Genomic DNA, 18,800 nt, shown 5'->3' with positions numbered 1-18,800 from the left:
AAGGAGAAAGGCAGAGTGGAAGAAATCTGTCTTGTCCCTTCAGTAGAAAATGAGGAGATTTGTGACAGTGTAATTTCCTTAGAGAATTCAAAATTTCATACCAGTATAACAAAAGTCTGTGTCCTAGAAGTTTTATGGCCAATGTTTTCTTTTACCATAGAGATTCCTACAGTAAAAGGGAAGCAGAGCCTTTGACAACAATGCTCAGTACAGCTGCTCATGGTGCCAAGGCCTTGAATTGATCAGGATTGCAGCAGGTATTTGCTGTAGTGTCCTCTGCTATTCAACATTTCCAAAACTTGGAGGATTCATGTCCAGGAGCAGAGACCCAGAGAAGCTGACTTTAGTCGTGGGGTGGATTCTGGTGGCTGCTCTACGGGCTGAGAAATGCTCATTAAGCTTCAGCCTTGACAAACTGCACCTGGACTAAGCCCGTGCTGAGCGTATCAGAGACACTGTCGGTTCCCAAGATCTATCAGGTGTCTAACAAGCACCTGTTTTTTAATGAACAGTGTTGGCAACTTATTTTTCTTGCCTGAATAGCAACCCAAGTGGTCGTTATCATATTTTTCTTAAACAAACCTTCAAAGGAAGTTTCTGACTGAATTTGTGACTACAGTGGAAAATTCCCACTCTCTTGGGGTCATCTAAACAAGGGCCCAAAGTGAGATCTCCTTCTGCTCTTGACTCCCAGAAGATAGTGGGGTGATGTGTATGTCTCAAACACTGATAAATGGATGGCCAGGGAGCCAGCCAAGGTCTGTTGGAAATAACAGACAAGAATTGTTGGGAATAACCAAGGATTGTTGTTATTAAGATGGCCATGAGAAATATCAAGTTTTGGCTGGAGAAGAGGGGCCAGAGACAGGGCATTTTTTTGTGACAAACAACCCCAACACAGCACAGGAAATGGACATGGACTACAGGGTGGGATTAAAACTACCCAAGACCCCTGAAGCCCTCCACCCATTTCCAGAGACTGGAAGAATGGACTACACATGATAATTAATTAACAGAGAAAGTGAGAAACACATCTTTGGGGTGAGGAAATCTGCCCATAAAGAGGTATCCTCCCAAGCCCAGGCAGTGCCCCCAGGACCCTGGACATCTCATGGGCTGGGCCAATGCGGGTGGATTGATGTTGAAACCAGGATTGACATCCTATCAGCTGGATTCATGCTGGAACCAGGAATGGTGATCTCTTTTTCTAACCATTTCTTTTTAATCGGAAAAGGAACTTAAATTCATGTGAGTGCATAGCAGCTTGCACTAGGTACAGTGACTGCCATCTCTTCCTGGGACACTGATTAAACTTCTTTAGAGGCCATTCTTATTTTTTTTTATAAGTATGGAAGCCAGGGCTGCCAGCCCTTTTCTCCTTCCCCTACTTTACGCATACAAGATTCATTTCCACCTGCAGAGATCACAGAAGTGATGCTTTGGGTTTTCCTCAGCTTCTTTAGAAGGTGACATAGAAAAGTCTAGTTGATTAAATATAAACCCCACATTATAAAAAACCAAAAACAAACACCAAAAATGCACAAGGCCAAACCAGTCACAGTGGGAGTGTTTTCAGTAACAGAGTAAAGAACAAGTGAGACACAGGATATTTGAGGTTCAGTGAAGGGAGAAAACTTCCAGATCTCACAAGACATTTCATAAGATGAGAAACAATCTCCAGCCTCCCTATGTTGTACCTGTTCTATTTTTCTTGCTCCTTGGCTCAATTCTTCAGCTATATGTAAAACACAGCTATTACTAAGCAAATAACCTGTGTTTCATGTTCAGAAGGCCATATTATTATGCATATTAGAATCAGCAAGAGACTTCTCAAAAATCTGTGCACGGCACAGTTTTTAAGTAAAGCTGGATATGAACAATGAATTTCTTCTGTAATGCTCATGTTATTCCCATCTGGCAGACAAAGAAAAGACAAGAAAACACATTTTTAGTTCTAAAAGTTGACTTCAGGCAGAGAACTGGGCTGAAATTGAACTGTGGGCTGAAATGCTTTAACAGCAAACTTTCATGACCTTGTGGCTCAGAAAGAATTCCATGTCCTGGCTACATCTGACATCTCCCAGTGTGAGAAGTGCAGGCCCATAGCACATATTCCTGGAAAACTACATCTCAGAAATACTAAACTACTTGGGGCTTAGGCTCAGGAAGAAAAACGGTGTTACCCTTCAGCTGTAGAAATCAGAAAGCTGTAGAAAATTTGCCCTCCTTGTAAACAAAGAAGGCTGGGCAGGGAAAATCCGTGAAAGGATGTAATTAGCTTAGGACAGAACCAGGACTAAGCCTGACCCTGGAACTTCCACCTAAGAGTTTATCATGGTGCAAACAGCTGCTACAACCATGTTGAGTATATTGTGGGCTGTATTTCACACAGGGCTGCACTTTGTTAAGAAGTAATGTGCACAAAATGTTACAGGCTTTCCAAACATTTCCCAAATCCTGATCAAAGGAGTTACAGTTTATTTCCATCATTATTCAAAAAACAGTCATTGCCAACAGATGGATACTGAAACAGCAGCGGGTAGACTCTTAATTTTAGAAGTAATAATGTGGTGCTTCATTTATCTGCTACCAACAGCACCGGGCAAAATTCTCAGTAAATACCCTGTCTTTAATAACTTTAAGGCTTTTCTTGCATACTTATAACTGACAGAGAGACTCTGACACTACTCTGAGTCAAGCTATAGTGAGAGAAAAGACCTAGGTTAATGCATTTTGAGATCAGAACCAGGTTAAGTCTTTGGATTTTTATGGCAAAACCACCAAGGTTTTCTGCTTTGTTTTCAAGATTCTTGGATCAGTTTTTAAAAATCACAGAAACCTTAGCCAGAGAACTCGAAGGAGCAGTTGATCTGTTTCACCAGACTTTATCACTTCCTTCCGGTCTGCACGGCAGTGCCACCTATTCAGCATGTGAGCTGGGGTGCATTTCTCTGTGATAACAACAAAATTCTGGCACTGATTTTTATCAGAACCCCTGTTGCAATGTGAGTTCAGGTCCTAAACAAGGGAAGCAAAATTCAGCCTAAGTTCAGACCTCTATTGAAAGAGTACTATTTACATTTTAAATGTTCCACAACGCATGGCACGTGAACAAATGTAGCAACCCAGAAGCTGTTTAAGGATCAGCTTCATTTTAATGCTCAGGAGACAGGCGCAGGGAGAAGAGAAAATTGAATTAGAAGATCAGCAGCAAAGACAAGTTTAGGACCTCATGCCCCCACATGCAGTGCCTCAAAATCAATGAGCATTTCATTTATTTACACAAGGATTGGTAAAATGGAGAGAGAAGAGGCTCTTCCCCTACTGATAAAGAAAAAGCTGTCCCCAAGAGAGCCCTATTTTTCTTGAAAAATCCATTGTAAGAAAAATGCCCCATCTAGACAATGCAGAAAACTCTCATGCAAGTCAGCATTCATCACTGGCACCCACCGTGGCATATAAAGCTGAGTAGATGCTCAAAGCAGCATGTTTGGATGGGAAGGATCTCCTGGCCTTTTCAATCACCTCCACATCCCCTGTGCAGATGTTGCCATTGTTTATGAACTGGTGGTGGGCCCGGCAGTCATTTCCAGTGTAGTTGGGTTTGCACACGGTCAGGAAGTAGGGAGCCAAGTTCCCAGTCACAACCTGGCCAGCATTTACAAAGATGTCAGTGGCAAAAAGTCCAAATGCAAACACTCCTGTGAGGAAAGGTTAAAAACAGTGATTATTCAAACAGGTTTAGACAATGTCACCATACCTGAGAGGGAGAGACATAATGAGAGTAGTGTCTTATAACAAATCTGTGACAAAAAAATGGGATCTCTGCACCTGAAAGAGCAGTGTAGTGCTGAGACACAATACTTCTTTTTTCTAACATAACTACCTAGGATTAAGTACCTTTTGGATTTTGACTATTTGCCACCTTTATGGGGAAAATTTACAATCCTGACCTAGCAATATTTGGCATGTACTTTTGGAAGCAACCCAATGCTTTGCTCTGGAAGACAGATGCAATTCAGCTCATGTCACCAGGAGGACATAATCTGTGAGATGAAGTATTCACTTGAATGCAGGAACTTTTCCAGGGTTGTGAAGCTTCTCTTGATCAATACTGCAGTTGTTACATCCTTCACTGACTCCCCTTGAGTGTTATCAATACCTGCCACAGCTGCTATGAACATATGAGGATTTTTCAGATGCAATTCCTACATACTTAAGGTACAGAACAGCAGGTTTGCAAAATTACCAAACCCAAATTTTCTGAAAGATTAAATCAGATCCCCTCTTCCCCTTCTCATCACTAAGATTAATTTAAGGTTGTTCTATGTTCTAAAAACATAGAACAAATAAATACTGACTTCTGATGTAGGGATATTGAGGCTCCTGCAGTTTTGCTTTCTCTCTTCTGTAGCTCTGTAAGCAAAAGTCATTAAATTATAAATTATCTGAGACTGTTATGTATTTAAATATGACTATGAGCTGGAGCTCAAGGGAAATTATCTTAGGAAAGCTGTGATAAAATCTTAAGAGCTGGCACCACCATGATTGTAACATCTTCACTGCTTATCTATACTGAGTTAAAAAACAGATTAAAAGGCTGCTCTAGTCTGAGACACAAAAAACACGAGGGACTCAAAATAATGCAGCATGTACATACAGTAACATACAATTAAACTGTAACTAAAATGGACTTGTTGTACAAGTGTTGAGTGGGGTTTGCCTGTGCCAGTCAGTTGGAGAGATGGTTTGGTGTCACTGTGGCACAGATCCCTCGCTGGGGTACTGATGGGAAGAGCCCTTCCCTTGGGACACAGCCTGGAGGGGCTGCAGGACTGCAGAGCTGTTCCTCCTCACCATCCTTCCCCAAGGTCAGCAAGGAGCATCACACAGCAAGATGATTCTGGAGGCTGCATGTATTACTATTCTTCATGTATGTATATTTTGATTTATTATTAATGACCTGGTATGTTATCATGGATTAAAAAAGCTGGTGGTGGCCAAAGAAGGAGGCTGTCTTCCTCTGGTTTGAGATTGCAGGACTGGCCCCTGCCTTTTCAATAATGCGACAGTTTTCCTCCCATTTATCTTGCTAAGTGTGTTTAAAAGGAGAGCACAGAGACTGCTCTGTTATTTCCTTTATCCCTATGGTAATATTACAAGTCCATGGCTTTCCACAGCCATCAGGAACTTCTCACCTACATTAGTCAGTGCACAAGCAAGTTCAAAGGAAAAAGGCAGAAGGGTGTCTTTTCAGCCTGGTGAAACAGCTGAAGTTATGACAGAGAAGAATCTTGTTTTATATACAGCACTCTGTCAAAATTTTAATTTTTTTTTTTTGCCACAGCTTGCTTTAAATAGCAACTTCCTGATGTGCTGTACAAAACACAGCAAGGATTATTACCCAGCCTTTACAATAACTAGAGGAAATTTGAGTGTCAGGCAGTCTGGTTCATGCTCTTTATCATGTAAGTACAAGCCAAGAACCAAGACATTTCAGGAAAAGGTCACAAATTACATAAAACTATTTCAATCTCTAGGAAGTGCATATATACAAAGGTACTTCGCTCCATTAAGAAAAGCAGTTTCAACACTTGCATTTTCTTAATATTTGGTAGCACAGAAAGTGGTGGCCCAAACGCAGCTGCTGAGGCCTGCAGTAACCTGGAGAAGAGCAGAGCAAGCCAAGGCTGCAACCTTTGTCACATTCTGACTGTGGTGCATTTCATCTGCTGCAGTTCCTCTCTCACAGTTCTGCCAAGCTGTGCTCTGTGAAAATCACAGCCATGTGCAGCAATGAGTCTGGCTGGCAGGGATGTGACACCTCACGTCCCTGGAGACTTGGAGCAAGGGTTGGCTATAATTGATTTAAAGGCAGTAATGCCAGTGTGCCTGGGCAGTGCTGGACAGTCCCCTAATAGTTTGTGTACCTCAGGAATCCATCTGTTCAATGGATTCGGTCAATGACCTACAGCAGCTAAACTAACTGACCAGAGCACAAAAATGCAGTGATTTGATTGCCAGATTTTTAGAGGCAGACAAATTGCTCTGAAAGGCTTCATGGGAAGGGCAAGTTGCCCCAGCTCTTCAAGGTCATACAGCTCACGTCCGTGATATAATGTCAGAGAGAAAGAATGGGAGAAGACGTGCCTCTTCCAGACTTTGGCACATAGGTGTAAGGGGAGGTGGTGTCATCCTGCTCAGCAGCCAGTGCTTTTTTTCCAGTGTGCTCACTCTGGGCCAGAAAACCTGGGGATGAACTGTAGTGCACAACTTGGCATGTGCTGAGAAAGGATGGGAACAGTGCAAGCCGTGTGGGAAGCAGACCTACAGCTGCTCACTAGCAGAAAGGATGCAGGTTAATTGCAATTACATAAAGCCAACCTTTCCCCTCAGCCACTCATGTCACATAGTCTGGCTGCAAAAAGAGGCCTTAAAGAAGAAGCAGAAGCTATGCCTAGAAAGGCCTCCTGATGTCTCATTGTACTGACTACCCTCAGCTGTGCTTGTGTCTCAGGAGCAGAAAGAGGTACCTAGAAGACAAAACAATAAGCAGAATGTAACCGGGAGAGACACTAGCTTAGACCAGAAATAAGAGGGCAGGCTGTACTCCCTGCTACTCTCTCAGCTGCTCCAGAGCCCAAGAAAACAGAGGTTAGATTTTAACATATCTCTACATCCAGTGAGAAAGACAAATAAAATGTTAAGACCAAAAAAAAAAAAAAAAAGAAAAAAAAAGAAAAAGAACAAACAAGAAAAGTCTCGTTAAAAAAATGCTGAGGATGGATGAGGTGAAGGTTGACTTTCCTGTGTCATCTCACCTGAACTAACACTTGCCTTGGAAGAAAAGTCTAAGTATTTAGCAGCTCCAGTTTTGAACGCTTCATTTTTAATTTCTCCACTTACACATCCCTCTAAATAACTGTCAGAAAGTCCCAAATGAACCCCTGACACCTGGGCTCTGACCTACATCCTATTCTCATGTTCTGTCTCCTATCAAGCTCCTTCTGTGGCAGTTCCTCAGTGTTGCCACCTCCAGCCCTGTGGCTTTTTCTAACAGAGGCATCTGCCCCGAAGAAGAATCCAGCTCTTGTCACTTGCTGTAGCCTTAGTAGAACCCTCTGTCCTCCCTGCAGCTCATGTTCATCTCTCTTCTTCCATCCTAAATCTATGTAACATCAGTCACTGCAGCTGCTTGCTGTCTCCGTGCAAACTCTCGCTATTAGAGGTATTTAAAGTGCCACTGATTTGAAAAAAAAAGACCAAATCGCCACCACAACAAAAATCAACAAAGCCCCCCTTGGGACTTGAAGAAGAACAGCTGAAAAGACACTGGGGAGAGACAAGTGAGAAGCCAGTGGGTGGAAATCAGGAAGTAGAAGGCTTTATTAAGGAAAAATCATGAAACCCTTAAATAAAGTGCAAAAGAAACAATGCACAGAAGGGTTCAAGAGACATCAGAAGCTGAGCTCCTCAGTAACATATCATCATGTTTTCTACCAAGGATATTTATTTAGGCACTCCTCTCTGTCCCAATTATCTGAATTTGTCACTCCTAGCCTAACTTGTAAAGTGTTCATATTTCACATGCACACTCATACTACCCTAACCCCTTTCCCACCCCTTTGTTTTTTAAGGAAGATTAGAGTTTCATTGGAGTGTGTCCCTGGAAGGACTCAGGGCTCTATGGAAATGCTGATCCCCAGCCCATGTTTTGCTGTAAGAATCCTGTGCATCCAATAAAGCCATACATCTATAGTCCTATGGCTCAGACTCTGCTAAACCCCCCTTCTTTTAATCTTAAAGGGTGTGTAAAAAGAGGCCTGTATCATTAATCCATTTTACAACAGGAGAGATGGGGATTGCAGGGGACTTTATTGTCCTGTTGCCATGGCATCAGGAACAGGCTCAACATCAAGCTTCTGAGCACTCATAACCCCATTCTAAGACTGGCTGTGATCTTCCACTGAAAACCCCACAAAGTTCACTACTCCAGGGATCTAAAACCTCCTGAGTCTGACCATTCCAGAAGAAATTCAGTTCCCAGCGCAAAAGTCCTCTGGAGGCTCAAGACTCCTGCTGACAGAGGTACAGGGTATCATCCTTCCTCCCTGCTTTCACAACCACCAGTTTTCATGGGGGCAGCTGCCAGCTCAGAGCCTCAATGAGAACTTTAAGGGCGGATGCATCCCCAGCACAGTGACCTGTTCCTCTTTGTGGAGATTCTTCAGTGATAACATCTACAGTTGCTCAAGCTGCTGCAGCAGTTTGGGTTTGGGGCAACACCCCCAAGTACAGCTCGAGCCCCTTGGAAAGGCAGCCAGTTAGTAACAGAACATGCACTGTTTCACAGTGAACTTCAGATGCAAGGCAGACAGAAGGACAAGGTCAGGTAAGCTGTCTTGTGCAGCTGCTCAGGGAATTGACATCAGAGCTCTGGGTATATCTATCCTATTACAATAAACTCAATGTGTGTATAAATCTTGTAAACCTTTATTTGCCGAACTAAAATCTTAATTTGCTGAAATAAAGCCCTAATTTAATTATTTAGCTGCCCACTGTGAAGTGTCACCATGCTTTAGATTAAGTTGTCAACAGAAGCTGATCTGCACCGTTTGTTAATGGCAAATTATGCGCATCCAAAGTAAAAGCCCCTGGTAACAAGCTGATGAAGCATGCTGAATTGCTAGATATCTGAACTAGAAAGGGGCTACTTGCATGTTATCAGGGCTTTGCAGGTAGACAACTTAATCACATGGATTAGAAACCTAATATAATGAAATGCAACACAATACATACCATACTCACCCTGTCAGACTGGGTCAGGGAGGTGTGAGTCCCTGATCCTGGGGATATGATAGCAGCTGCACAAAAAAAGACTAAAACCTTGACTGAAACCATTCACTAAAATATTTTATAACCTCTATTTGCAATACAAAGGATTAAGTAGAACACAGACGTAAATGCAAGGTGGAACAATGTTAACAAAGTGCTGAATGTGAAATTACAAGACAGGATGAATAAATATACAAAATGCTGTGTATGCTCAAGGTGGGAGACAGGGAGAAGAGGCAGAGGCCCAGGAAACAGCCACCCCTACCAATTAGTTTCTCAAAGGTTCAGCACATAAACAGCAAGTTTTGTCATCAAAAATTGATGACAGAACTGCTGGGAAGTGTGGGGAGAGGAGGGAGGAGAGAGGATGTGCCTAAAGTAAAGCACTGCAGCAGCAATATATTAGAAAAAACTGTTCTGAAGCAATTGCACATCACTAGTTTGACCTCAAAACCTCAAAAAAAAAAAAAAGTCTGTGAAAGCAGCTGTAAAAGATAAAGAGGAAGATGGAAAAAATTGAAGCGTACATCAAAGTCTGATGTTTCCAAGCTAAGCCAGCTTTTTTTCACTGATAAAGAAAGTGTTTTTCTAAATACAGGGAACAGAGCAGGTTTCACCAATCTAGGCTGTGATACAGGACTTGATATACACTGCAGCAAGGTGAGAGGCAGTCTTTTGCCACAAAAGCAAATGTCAATCAGCATGAAGAATTTGTGTCTGGGCCAGGAAGCAAGAAAAAATTGTGGCTCTGCTTCATGTAGACAAAGAATCAGGGAGAGATTTAATACAAAGCTCAACATTCAGAGTCTCGACCAAACTCAGGAGGGGAGGCTTGTAGAAACAGACATGTACTGAGACCTTGAGGAAAACAAAGAGAGAATCAACAGAGAGCACAGTAAACAAGATAGGGAAAAATCCAGAGAAGAAACATGGAGCTTTGTTAGCATTCCAGAAAAGCTGTAGGGCTTTTGTTTCGCTCTGCTTTCAAAGTGCAAAAAAGTCTTTAATTCTGTATACAAGAAAGAAAAGTAAGAGCAGAAAAGCTCAAATCCAGCAACCAGAGGATCCAACTAAGATTACATTAGAAGAGTCCTTGTATTTTGCAGGACAAAAAGACGGCTTAAAGTTTCCCTTTTTGCGTCTCATTTCTTGCAAAATATAAATGAACATTTAGTGAAGTATTTACAGCTTTCTGCTTATTTTGTGGAAAGCACATTTAGACTACAATTCCTAAAATCCCATCTCTTCCTAGCAACTTCCATTACAGAATTGGGGGGGGGGTGGGGGGGGGGGGGAGTGTGGAGAAAAAGCCTCTTTGCACTCCTAAAATTTGGGACCAGCAACTCCCAAAGTTCTCCATGATGTCACTTGCAGGGTCAGACAGTAGTGTTCATTTTTCCTGACACATGAGAACCTAGACACATTGCAGGATTTTTCTCATCCTTTGGAATAATATAAACTGTAATGCCTTACAAGGCAATTTTCCAAGGAGTTAAGTAACTGCTTCTTACAGGTACTCAGTAAGACTTGCTCAAACCTCTGGGTACCAAAATGAAATTGGTAGAAAACTTTTTTTGCAACAAGCCAGACTGCTTGCTAGGGAAGAGAACTTACTTGTAAGAGAACTTAGCTAATCAGCTCTGTAACTTTTGGCCCTAAAGTTTATCAAGAGAAAGCACACATAGAGAAATCCATGTACAAGCAATCTGGTTGTCTTTGCATCCCAAACACCTGGGAAGCTTCATTTTGGAGTGGGCTAAGTATGGAGCTAACTTTCCTGGATCATCCAGGCACAGGGTTCAGGTGCTCAGTCCATGCCATGTTTTCGAAACACAGGTGAAATGAAAAATGAAAAACATGCAGTTATCTTCAGTTTCTTTCATAAATTATTTCATCCAACAAATTCTACCTCTCTCATTCCACTGCAGAGGCAGGGAAAAGTTTTCAGAAGAAAACAAGCACACAGTGTGGTTTTAGACAAGGCAAAGACTTCAAGCCTTTTCTAATAATATTAACTTCATTTTTCTCAGGAAAACAAACACAGCTGGCAAAGCCAAAAATTATTTCCTTAACATGGTTTATGTCCTTCTGCTCTCTGAGAGTCCACTGTATCATTGCTACCCTCTCCTCTTCCACCAGAAGAATAAAGCTAACTGTAAGAAAACATACTGAGCAAGAACTTAGCCTCCATGATCTAAGGACTTCTAGTGTTGACCCCTCAGGCAAGAGTGCTTGACTGGGACTTTGCAACACGCCAAATGTACTGGAACAGTCAAAAAGCCTTGAGTGGCCCAGTGGACACTGTACCCTGCTTTTCTCTTAATGGCAGTTTGCTGTCCATCAATATATCCTGGAGGTTATGTGAAGTCCAAGCATGTTTTACTTTTAACTGCATTTCTGTGTCTTTCTGTTCCCCCCAGCAGCACACAGACCAGGCCCAAGGACCAAAACACAGGTGGTTTGCTTCCACCTTCGTGGTGGCAGAAGGCACAATTCACTCCCTACTTTCCATTCCTAAAGCAGAGGGCGCAGAGAGAACTGAAGGAGAAGGAAAACCATGGTTCTTCCTCCTTTGCAGCATACATTTGCTGATGACAAATATGCTAGCACCTTCAACTCTGTGCTCTGAGGAAGTATCCCTGCTTGCAGCCAGGGATGTGCTCCATGGAAGCAACACAACACCTGCCACGGCCACAGCTGACATTTTCATTCCAGGCAGAGCTCAGAAATCAAGCAGTGACAGGGAAGAAGTGCCCCAGATACTTTTGGCTTTTTTCCCCCCACATTGCTTGTTCTAAGTCAGACCATGAATTTGGGCTCAGTTCTCTGTGAGAGGCAGTGTGTGAGGGTGCCTCACTTCTAAGGGTGCACAAGGAGGACAGTGCAGTGATGGCAAAGCCCCTCTTGGCCAGTGGGGAGCATTCTGAGGAGGCGCTGGCCCATGCCATCAGCCAGACATCCCATCCCACGCATGAACTTGGGACTCATCAACAGTGTGAAGAGGGTAAAGCAGTTTGCAAGCACCATAAAAAGCAACTTCCTAATGGTTTAATGACAGAACTTCATTTCTCAGCAATTAACTCAATGAAAAGTCTAAGAAAAAGCAAATACAATGAAAATAATATTGTTATTTTGAAGTGAGCTCCGGGCTTTTTACACTGGGCTTGGCTGAACATTATGTGGCAGAGCTATGGATGTGAAAATTAGAGTTGAAAAGAAAAATGCCAGATAGATGAGCTGGTGAGGACAAATTTGTAACTAAAATGGGTAGCTTGCATAAACTAGCAATGATGGATTTATTCATATAAGGATTTGATTGGTAAAACCTTTCTTTAAGGGTCTCAAAAAAGCATTAAGCTCAGCAGAATATGATCTAAACCAGCTCCAGCCAGCATGATATGGCAAATTTTGAAAGTTACCTTGGAAATCCTGAGGGGACTATCCCTCTAAGGTGGAAGATGCCTGCAAAGATTTCACAGCTTTATTAATTTTGTGATGTACTTTTTCAGCATGTTTCGTCCTGTTTTGGTGCAAGCAGGGTCCAAGCTTGCAATGCACAGGCCGCTTACCTATAAAACGTATTATTCTTCGAAGCAGTGGGTTCAGGTAACAGCACTCTCCAGTCAAAATAGTTTTCTCTTGAACAATGAGCGTTTCTCGGGTTGACTTTATGAAATACATGGATATCTCACCAATAAAAATCTGCCAAGGAAAGGGAAAGAAAGAGAAGGTTAAAAACTACATGAGCAAACATTGAAACATGGGTGTCTGGTTCCAGCTCACAGACAGTGCTACACAGCTGTGTGTTTTGGGAACCCTGCACTTGGACTGCGGGGCTCAGCATGACACTGACACCCAGCTCCCACCCTGGAGAGGGATCATTCCTGCACTCAGTGGTGCGGGGACCCAGAGAACCTGACTTCACTCACGGGGAGGATTGTGGTGGTGCATCTCATCCCCCTCCTCTGGCTGCACTGAGCTGAGAAATGCTCATTAAGCCTCAGCCTTGATGAGCTGCACCTGGACTTAGCCCCTGTTGAGCATATCAGAGACACTGTCTGTTCCCAGAAACTCTGCTGTATAATGAGCATTTGTTTTTTCACTAACAGCCTTGGAAACTTATTTTTCTTGTCTGAATAATAACCCAAGTGAAATAATATTTTTGTCGTTGAACTTTCAAAAAAAGCTACCAACTTGAGTTGTGCCCAGGGTGGAAGATTACCATAACTAGAGCCCACTCTCTTGTGACCCTCAGAACAAGGTTGAAAGTGAGATCCTTTTTGAGCTCTCAATTCCCAGAAGATAAGAGGATAGTGTGGACGTCTCAAACACTGATAAATGGATGGCCGGGGAGCCGTCCAAGGACTGTTGGCAATAACAGACCAGAATTGTTGGTAACAACCAAGGATTGTTGTTAATAAAACACTTTGAGAAAGAGCAATATTTGACTAAATGTTCTGTTATCAAAAATGAAGTCTCCACACAACCACTGATCATTATGTTAGCTGTGCTTATGTATTACATATTTTTGTGTGATCTGAAAATTCGTGCTTTCTATAAATGTAATAGCTGCTTCCCATAGGAGTAGGATCATATCTTAAGCACTCAGAACTAATTTAGTTCTGTTGCACTGAGGCCTATCTACCCTCACTAAAGCTGGACAGAATTTAATCACAGGCTTTAGAGGCAACGACGATCCACATACAGCAAGAAAATCTGAAAATATCACCCACCATGTTCTGTCAGCAGGCTTCAGAAAGGGAAACTGGGACCCTTTTAGAAAGACAGAGTTTGTAATTAAAGTCTTTAAAATAAAAAAAGCCTGCCTGATGTGGAAGAAATGAGCTTTTAAGGGGAAGCACTCAAGATTATTAATTTAATACATTACTGCAGGACATACACAAGAGAATCCATAGTGTTGGGGAACAGTCAGAGCAATGCATAACAGAAGTGTTTGTGTACACACACACAGGGTGGCACGGACACCCCGAGTTAGTATAAATGTCAAGGAAGTCACCTTAGTTCACTCTGACTGCTGGAATGGTGTGCTGTTTCAAGGGCAACAATTTATCCTTATTAAGCCAGATGAGTGTCCTTATTGATTATTGACATTCAAGCCAAGTATGATCAACCTCTTTATAATTCTACCCGCTGATGGCAAGAGCTGTGGAGCTGTAAAATGCATGTCGATAATGGCATCTGGAGGGGAGCTGATGCATGGGAGCTGCACTGAAATATTGCCTTTATCCCGTTTCACTCCATCTGCTCTTAACAGAATTGGCAAGCAGTTCAATAAGCTCAGCTCACTAACGATGGGGCTGGGAATTAAGAAAAAGACCATCTGCACTAAAGCAGTTTGAAAGTGACACTCTGTTTCAACCCGTTTATTATTTGAATTATTACAATGTTCAGAAGTTTGAATTACTGCTTTGGCTCTCTCTCTGCCCGGGGCTGTACATACACACTGAGAGATGATTCACACCTGAGGGAATTCTACTCTGTGAACACAGGGGCTACTTGACTTTAAAATATCCTAAACTTTTCAAACATGAGAGACTTAGGCATAAAGCTTACTAACAGTCCTCCTGTAACTGTACATCCATCTTTAAAGTTCCTTTACATCAGAAGTTAACGGAGTATTTTCCTGCTTCAATTCCCATCTTTGTTTCTATAAATCTAGCTGTCTGGCATACTCCTAGTGAGTCCCATGTGCATAGATTAGTTCCACTTAGATTTAGGAGTAAATTTTGCCAGGCTGTAAATCTGTTCAGTTCCATTCCACTGATTTAAGCAGAATTATCCCAGATTTCCTACAGCCTAACAGTTCAAAATTTGATTTTTTAAAATGAATACTGCCTTTGGTTTAGGTAAATGGCAATAAAACTGTGTTTGTGTGGAGATACAAAGTGATTCAACATAACTGGACCATTCTTGTCCTGTCATCTCTGGCACTGAATTTAGTTGCTGAAATTTGTTTTTTAATATGCTTAATATGGGCTCTCTAGAAAGTCAGTCTGTTTCCTAAAAATTCAATGGGCAATTGGACACTTGATTCTGAAAGCTAATCTGTCTGTGTGCAGTTCAATGTGGTCTCAATAGCTCTCAAAGAACTTGTTTTTTTTTTTTTTTTTTTTTTTTTCTTTCCCAGGCATTTCTGAAATCAAGTAACTCCACTGATTCTTGTGATTTAAACCCTGATGATGCTGCATGAGCAGGTCCACATCCAGCCAAGTTGTCCAGTTGGCCTCCCAGAATCAATCACCAGCACTACTGAGTACCTCAGCTCCTGCCAAAACAGAATCAGCACTTCAGGAATGGTTACAAATCAGTTCTATAGCTGACATCTAAATATAGACTCTGTACCTAAATATGGGTTGAAAAAGAAAACAGCAAGCTTACAGCTTTTATTTCCTTTTGGGAAAACAATGCAAGGTTAATGAACTTCTCTATCATACTGGCTTAATTAGACAGTAGAAATGTCAGGAGAATTGCACTGGACTGAAAGCACAAGTGATCTGCAGTCTGGCACGGTGTAGGTAATAGGGAAGCAAAGGTAGTGCCCTGCATGTGTTTTTGTTCTTGGTTTCCTGAATAAAATAGCAGCTCATCTACACTGAGGACATATTGCTTGAGAACTCTTGCTCACATTCCATTTCCTATTACTACCAGGTTAAAATACAAGGATAACCCAAAGCCCCAGTATGAATAGAAGTACCTACCTAGCAGGCATTTTTCCTCTTCTGATTTCAACCTCTCCAGTGAGAAAACTTCTTCAATTTTCCCTGCCTTCCCATTACTGGCAGTGTCACCAAATACATGCCCCTCAATGCTCGGCTCTCAAAGCCCTCTGCTGCACACACTTTACTTATTTCCTGGCTCATCCTGACCCAGCAGATGATAAAATTATCTGTCCATCTTCCTCTTCAACAGTCTTTTATCCATGGTAGTCCTTCAGCTGACATTTTCAGACAGAGAAATGTCTCATCTTCCACTTTCAAGTTCTCAGCACAGCATTAGCACCTGATACTCCCTGCACTCCTGTACAGATTACTGACAGTTCGTAAATTTAATTATCAATTTAATCAACAAAATAATGGAACTATTGCTTTTAAAAGGACACGGGATCTTTTTTTTTCCCTGTAGCACTTTCCGATAAGCTCCCGCAAAGGATCATTTGCACAACTTTGTTAAAAAAAAAAATCAAAAAGCCAACATCAAGAAGACCTGTTTCTGTGAGGAAGAACTAAAATAAACTATCCAGGAATGTGTCTGTGGTACAACTGAAAGGAGGTTGAAGAACAGTGGGATATTGGAGCTGCCCTCCTGCAGTAATTGTGCAGTGGGGTAAGGTTGAGGAGCTGATTTGAGGAGCTGTATTAAATTTAGAAGAATAATTTTTGATGGTGCTAAAAGGCACGGATGGGCCCAGTTTTTAACCCCCTCCGCTCCTTTTGTCAGTTTTTCTCTGTACAGGACATTGGCCTTGTACCGCAGTTCAAATGCAGCAGCAAAGGTGAGGACTGCATCCCTTCTTTACTCCCTTGCCATGCTTTTGCTCACTTCTCCAGTAGTCAAAATATTTCTCCTTAGTCCTGTTTCTCCAAACTCCTGTGCTTGTAGAGTGCCACAATCTGGTTCCTCCTGTGCTCCAGTCACACTGCCTCAGTCTCACCTCTGTGTTCTTCCCTTTGAAACCCCACTACAGATTCACTGCCCCTCCAGCCGCTCAGCTCACTCCTCCAGTGGGGTCTGCCCTGACTGCCTCCTTGCTGTCCCACAGCTGCTGGCAGAGGCTGCACCTCATGTTGGAAAATATCCTAATTATAATTTTTTTTATTTTATAACTTTGGTCGTTTTCACAGGATCGCAGAATGAACTAGGTTGGAAATCATCACTTTGATATCATCAGGTCCAACATATGTTCACCTTTGCCCCGGGGGAAGGGAATTAGGGTTTATTTCCTCTTTCATTTAGGGCATTGTTCCCCCAGGTGAAGGCCTGATAAACTTAAAATCTCTACAGACTGGGAGCAGAACAGAAGATATACCAAAGGTAACAGCCATCAGTGGCCATCAAGTGCCATGAATAGACCATCAACTACAAACAACACCCTTGGTCTGGAGAAGGAGAGAGAAGAATAAGGATCTACTTAGTACCAGAGGTGAAAATATCTGAAGGCAATAGGAAACCAAATACAAAGAACTAAGTAACTTGGAACCAATGAACATTAAACCAATGAATATCTATGGGTTTTAACTGTGTAAAAATCTCTTAAAATATGTGTGGCATGGAATGATTTTCTCTGCACACCTGGCCTAGGTGAGGATGAAATAATCTCTGTTGCACATCCTGAGCAGAGCAATATCCTGACTGGAAATAAAGTAATGCCTTCATTCTCTGATACTATAAATGCTGTTGGAGAGTTTTTGTTTTTCCTGCAGTTTTGGTGACACTCACAGCCCTCCTGCCTCCCCTTCACTCACTCACTCACTCACTCACTCACTCACTCACTCACTCACTCACTCACTCACTCACTCACTTGTGACAAACGTGAAAACACTATTTTTGTAATTTTTTCACACTTCCAGTGAGCACTGGGGTTGTGTGGAAGTTCCCACCATCTTAATTTCAGCTGCAATTCCACAAGGATAAAGAAGGAGGAGCACCAGCCAAGATATGTGGGAGAGATGCAAGATGCACCACTGTGCCCACAGCTTGGGACTGCCTCAAGTCTGCCTCTCTGTGAAAGTTACTTCCTTCTGTTGCTTTTCATGAAAAAGTACAAGTGATGTTATTTCCCATCACAGGAAGACAACGGAGTTCCTATATTAGGGAGAATCATGTGAAGTGCAGACATGACCTATCTGTCTTTCCTAGGTATTAAATTATTATTACTCTGATTTCTGTGAGCTTTTAAATCCTTCAGCTTGTTTACTCAAACAGCACCCTTGTGACACAGTCAGTACTTTTTAACACCACTTTTTACACTGAAACCCCACCCAGGGACATGCTGCAACACACAAAAATCTCTGCAGCAACCAAAACTAAACTTAGATCTCCGGACAGCATTGCTCTCAGCTCTGGGCAGGTTTCAGCAAGCCATATGACATTTCCCAAATCCTGTGCAAGGATGTGTGTGGCTGCATTTTTAATGTCACAAATAGAAAGAACCAAATTAATCAAGTCTCCAGCATTTGAACAGCAGCAGCCAAGGGGAGGAGAGGATGTGAGGGAGGCCCTGGCTGTGAGACAAGCTGCACACAGAGTGCTCAGAAACAGAGAATAGCAGCAGATGAGGGTTGTGGGGCTCTCAACCTCAATCAGCCAGTGTCAGCATGACTCCACGCACACTCCCCCTGGGAGAAGCAGGACTATTCACCAAAAGGTGACCTTTGCAAAATGTTCCAGAGGGTGTTTCATCAGCACTGGCTTGAGCTGGGCCAAAAGCAGTTCTGGTCTTTTGCACTGTGGTGTCTCTGAGGTTTGCATTAGAACAGCAGCAGACAGGATGGGGATGTTCTTCAGGCTCTACATGGCAGCTCATGACTTCAAGGATGGAGATCTCACAGCCTCTACTTCAATGTTTGCCCATCCTCATTGTTAAAGTTTGCCTAATTTTTAAAGCATTTTAATTTTTGAAGCTGGTATTCCCTGCAAGGTTGCCTCTTGTGATCTGAACAGTCTGTTTTCCTCTTCTCCACAGTGCCCATTAAGAACATGGCTTATATTGACTTTCACTTACTGCTGTGAATTCCTTAATTCCTTAGATCTCCCTCACATTTAGCCTTAGCCCCTGAGGAATATTGATCTGCCATCCTATCTGCTACCCTCAGGACCCAGTATTGACATTGTGAAGCTGAGACACTTCATGGTCAAACCCAGGTGGCAAACACCTAGCAACATTTGTATTGAGAAAAGGCACCTCAGAAGGCAAAGGGTGGCTGAGATCTGCCTCAACACCCTCC

The 18,800-nt window shown here is 42.4% G+C and overlaps 1 protein-coding gene across 2 annotated transcripts in view; it reads right to left on the bottom strand.

The window, feature by feature from the left end:
- PLPPR1 (phospholipid phosphatase related 1) overlaps window positions 1–18,800 on the bottom strand; it is a 121,128-nt gene that overhangs the window by 7,363 nt on the left and 94,965 nt on the right. For both annotated transcript variants that reach the window (XM_059873985.1, XM_059873986.1), the window contains 2 exons: window positions 12,405–12,537; window positions 3,451–3,701 (listed from right to left, as the gene is read on the bottom strand). In XM_059873985.1, the coding sequence (XP_059729968.1) occupies window positions 3,451–3,701; window positions 12,405–12,537 (384 nt within the window). The remainder of the gene's footprint in view (window positions 1–3,450; window positions 3,702–12,404; window positions 12,538–18,800) is intronic.

This window comes from Haemorhous mexicanus, chromosome Z (assembly GCF_027477595.1).
Source record: "Haemorhous mexicanus isolate bHaeMex1 chromosome Z, bHaeMex1.pri, whole genome shotgun sequence".
In the NCBI taxonomy this organism is placed as follows: Eukaryota; Metazoa; Chordata; class Aves; order Passeriformes; family Fringillidae; genus Haemorhous; species Haemorhous mexicanus.
This window is presented reverse-complemented; position numbering and strand designations above follow the sequence as displayed.